Here is a 4457-nt window from a genome sequence, read left to right as displayed (position 1 = left end):
ACAAAATAATACTTTTATCATAGGATCATTGTGAAGACTGTATGAGATAATGTATGTAGAATGTTTAATAACCTGGTTGGCACTCTTAGGAAGGGCACACAAGAAGAGAATAACAAAATCAGAAAAAAAAGATTTATTGAGACAATATGGATAAATCAAAAAGATATACTGTATGTGGAAAAAGACACAAAAAAGATCATGTTTGTAAACTACACTTAAAATAAGTATTTTTTAATATACACATATTTTTAAATATGTGTAAATATAAAAGAAATATACATAGGGGTATATATAGTTCACATATGCTAGAATGTATCCCTGTAGGGGATTGGGAAACAATTGAGGGTGGACAGAAGAATAATAAAATTATATGAAGGATCTCACCTTGCTCAATAATGACGGTTTACCAGGAACATGGGAATATGATTAATTTTGGATGCAAGACTTCATAATATGATGTTTAAGTGAAGACGCCCTGGAGAAGGAAATGACAACCCACTCCAGTGTTCCTCCCTGGGAAATCCTCTGGACAGAGGAGCCTGGTGGGCTGCAGTCCTTGGGGTCACAAAAGAGTCAGACACGACTTACTAAACAAGAAAAAAAACTATCAATCACCTGAAATAGTGTTGCATAGTTTATATACTCAGTAAGTTGTAGCTAGAGTACACAGATGGCATACTACACACATTAAGGAAATTCTTTCAAGAGCCTCATTTAGCCCACACATCTAGACATACAAATCATGGATTGTGAGAGCAAAGGAACTTTCATGATTATATCATTTAGCCCTGCCATTTTTCAGGACAGAAAGTAAAGCCCAAGGAGAGGAAGAGAACTTCTGAAGATTATTCAGCTGGTTAGCGTCTACTAGAGATGATAGCAGTGGATCCCGACAACACCAAGAGGGCTTCCCGAAGAGCACACTTCATCCTATGACCGGGCTGCTGGAGTGGGGTGCAGGGAACAGCTCAAGGAGGCTGTGTTTTCTGTGATAAGCCAGTGTTTCCCTCCCACTAGTGACCCTTGATCCCAGCTAGAGGACACCCCCAACCCAAGAATAACGTGGTAAAAATTAAAGTGGAGAAAAGTCTTTCAGTTATAATTTTTATTACAATTGAGATATAATTGGTATATAATAGTGTGTAAGTTGTACAATGTGCTGCCTTGATACACACGTACTGCAATATGATCACCACCATAGTATATCTTCCACCATGTCCCATAACTGTCCTGTCTTTGTGGTGAGAACAGTCAAGAACTGGTCTTTAGCAACTTTGAAGTTTATAATACAATAGTTGGACGATAATCACTCTGCTGTGTGCTAGACCTTCAGAACTTATCTACTACTTGCTAGTTTGGACCCATACACAACATCTTTTAATACCATCTGACTAATGTATTATTGACCAGATGTTGAATTAGATAATAACTGGGTCATTTGCAGTGATGAGGATGTACCTAGAGTCTATCATACAGAGCGAAGTAAGTCACAAAGAGAAAACCTAATATATATGAATGCATGTATGTGTAATTTAGGAAAAGGATGCAGATGAACCTACTTCAGGGCAGGAATAGAGGCACAAACACAGAGAATGGACGTGCAGACACAGGAGGGAAGGGGAGGGTGGGACGGATGGACAGTGGCACAGACACACATGTGCCCCCACGTGTGACCTCGATGACCAGCGGGAAGCAGCTACTGACACACGGCTCAGGGCGCTCAGCTCGGTGCTCTGTGATGACCTAGAGAGGTGGAAGTGGGCTGGGGCGGCTCAAAAGGGATGCAACATATGTACACATGTAGCTGACTCACCTTGGTGCACAGCAGAAACTAACTCAGCATTGTAAAGCAATTATAGTTCAATGAAAGAAAAAAGAAAGAAGGAAAATAAGCTACAAGGATACAGTGTACGACATAGGGAGCACGGCCAGTATTTTATGATAACTATAAATGGAGCACAACTTTCAAAATTGCAAATCACTATATTGTACACCTATAACTTATGCAGCAACTGTACCTCCATTAAAAAGTAAAATTGCAGAGTAAAAAAAAAAAAAAATATATATATATATATATATATGGGTAAATGAGGGCATAGTCCACATAAAGAGTAGATTTATCATCTTCCAACCTCTGAAATGCTTTCCTGACAAGAAGGGTTTAAAATCGTGTCTGGAAGGGGTGAAACTAAAGCCAAAGTGTGGAAGAAAAAGAGAGAGAATCTCGAACCAAAAAGAGAATGAGCAGGTAGAACTGTCCATAGATAGAAGCTCACAGGGCAACCAAACACACGGAAGGGTGTTCAGTAGAGGAGACTCCAGTGTCCAATGGATACTAGAGCAGATGGAGCCTAGATTATTTCCAAATCTCAGAGTCTATGTGTCTCTTATCTTCACAGAAATTTCCAAATATAGCCCAGAGTTAATTTAAATTAGAAGCACGAGCTCATGGCTCAGCTCCCAAAATGCAGGATGTCCAAGAAGAGTCAGCCAGGTACAAGATTTCTCAAAAACAACCTCTGTACGTTTGCTCAGAAAGATAAACCTAACTTCAGTTCAGTTCAGTTCAGTTCAGTTCAGTTGCTCAGTCGTGTCCGACTCTTTGCGACCCCATGAATCGCAGCACACCAGGCCTCCCTGTCCATCACCAACTCCCGGAGTTCACTCAAACTCACGTCCATCGAGTCGGTGATGCCATCCAGCCATCTCATCCTCTGTCGTCCCCTTCTCCTCCTGCCCCCAATCCCTCCCAGCATCAGGGTCTTTTCCGATGAGTCAACTCTTCACATGAGGTGGCCAAAGTACTGGAGTTTCAGCTTTAGCATCATTTCTTCCAAAGAACACCCAGGGCTGATCTCCTTCAGAATGGACTGGTTGGATCTCCTTGCAGTCCAAGGGACTCTCAGGAGTCTTCTCCAATACCACAGTTCAAAAGCATCAATTCTTTGGCACTCAGCTTTCTTCACAGTCCAACTCTCACATCCGTACATGACCACTGGAAAAACCATAGCCTTGACTAGACGGATCTTTATTGGCAAAGTAATGTCTCTGCTTTTCAATATGCTATCTAGGTTGGTCATAATTTTGCTTCCAAGGAGTAAGCGTCTTTTAATTTCATGGCTGCAGTCACCATCTGCAGTGAGGAGAGAAAACATCTGTTCTTCAATTCTGAGATTTATTTTTTCCCATTTCATTCTCAACCTCAGATCTCCAGTCCATGTGGAATCCATGGCCAAGAATAATCTCACCATAGTAACTGAGTTCATCCTCATGGGCTTTCCTGACTATCCTGAGTTGGAGATCCCCCTCTTCATGGCATTTCTGAGTTTCTATCTAGTCACCCTTCTGGGCAACCTGGGCATGATCATTCTGATCCAGGAGGATGTCCGGCTCCACACCCCAATGTACTTCTTTCTGAGCCACCTCTCCCTGCTGGACACCTGCTACACCTCAGTCATCACCCCTCAGGTCCTAGCCACCCTGGCCGCGGGCAGGACAGTCATCTCCTACAGCCAGTGTGCTGCCCAGTTCTTCTTCTTCACCATCTGTGCAGGCACGGAGTGTTTCCTGCTGTCGGTGATGGCCCTCGATCGCTACGTGGCTATCAGCAGCCCGCTGCTCTACGCCGTGACCATGCCTCCCAGGATCTGCTGGGCGCTGGTGCTCGGAGCCTACGTCTGTGGGCTAACGGGGTCCATCCTGCGTACCTCGTGCGCGTTTACCCTCTCCTTCTGTGACAACAATCAGATCAACTTCTTCTTCTGTGACCTCCCACCCCTGCTGAAGCTGGCCTGCAGTGACACAAAAGATGTGGAGATTGTCATTGTCTTTTTTGGCAACTTTGTGATTTTGGTCAATGCCTTGGTCATCCTGATCTCCTACCTGCTTATCATCAAGGCTGTTTTGAAGGTCAGCTCTTCAGAGGGCAGGGCTAAGGCTTTCTCCACGTGTGCCTCCCACCTCACTGCTGTGGCTCTGTTCTTCGGGACCCTTGCCTTCATGTATCTGCGGAGTGCTTCAGGCACATCCCTAGAGGAAGACAAGGCAGTGTCTGTCTTCTACACTGTGGTCATCCCCATGCTGAACCCTCTGATCTATAGCCTGAGAAACACAGATGTGAAAGCAGCCTTCAGAAAGGTCGCTGGTAGGTTCCAGGTGTCCCAGAGCACGTAGATCTGGGTGAAAGGCTCTCTCGGTCCATTTTGTTCCCCATATCAACCTATCCTAACAGGCACCAGCAGTATATGCAACCTGCATCCTCAGAGAGACAGTAACTACACAGCACACAAGAAAGACTGCAGATCAGCAGCAACATGGATGGACCTGGAGATCAGCATCCTCAGTGAGTTAAGTCAGAAAAAGAAAGACAAACACCATACTATATCACCTATTCAGTTCAGTTCAGTTGCTCAGTCGTGTCCAACTCTTTGCGACCCCATGGTCTGCAGCACACCAGG

At 44.2% G+C, this 4457-nt stretch overlaps 1 protein-coding gene across 1 annotated transcript; it reads left to right on the top strand.

Annotated features, from left to right (window-relative positions):
• The first annotated feature begins 3207 nt into the window (after positions 1 to 3207).
• On the top strand, positions 3208 to 4173 carry LOC147358798 (olfactory receptor 9I1-like). Its single transcript, XM_086338221.1, has one exon. The coding sequence runs from the start codon at positions 3229 to 3231 to the stop codon at positions 4171 to 4173; it is 945 nt and encodes a 314-aa protein (XP_086194347.1). The 5' UTR covers positions 3208 to 3228.
• Positions 4174 to 4457: the final 284 nt, after the last annotated feature.

Source organism: Bos grunniens, chromosome 15 (assembly GCF_055505025.1).
Source record: "Bos grunniens cultivar Pamir isolate PY7600 chromosome 15, Bosgru_T2T1.0, whole genome shotgun sequence".
Lineage (NCBI taxonomy): Eukaryota > Metazoa > Chordata > Mammalia > Artiodactyla > Bovidae > Bos > Bos grunniens.
The sequence above is the reverse complement of the archived record's forward strand: the minus strand, read 5'-3'. Positions and strand labels throughout refer to the sequence as shown.

Bases quoted from the DNA above. Each gene is read 5' to 3' on its own strand.
- LOC147358798 (XM_086338221.1), top strand. From the start codon at position 3,229: ATGGCCAAGAATAATCTCACCATAGTAACTGAGTTCATCCTCATGGGC.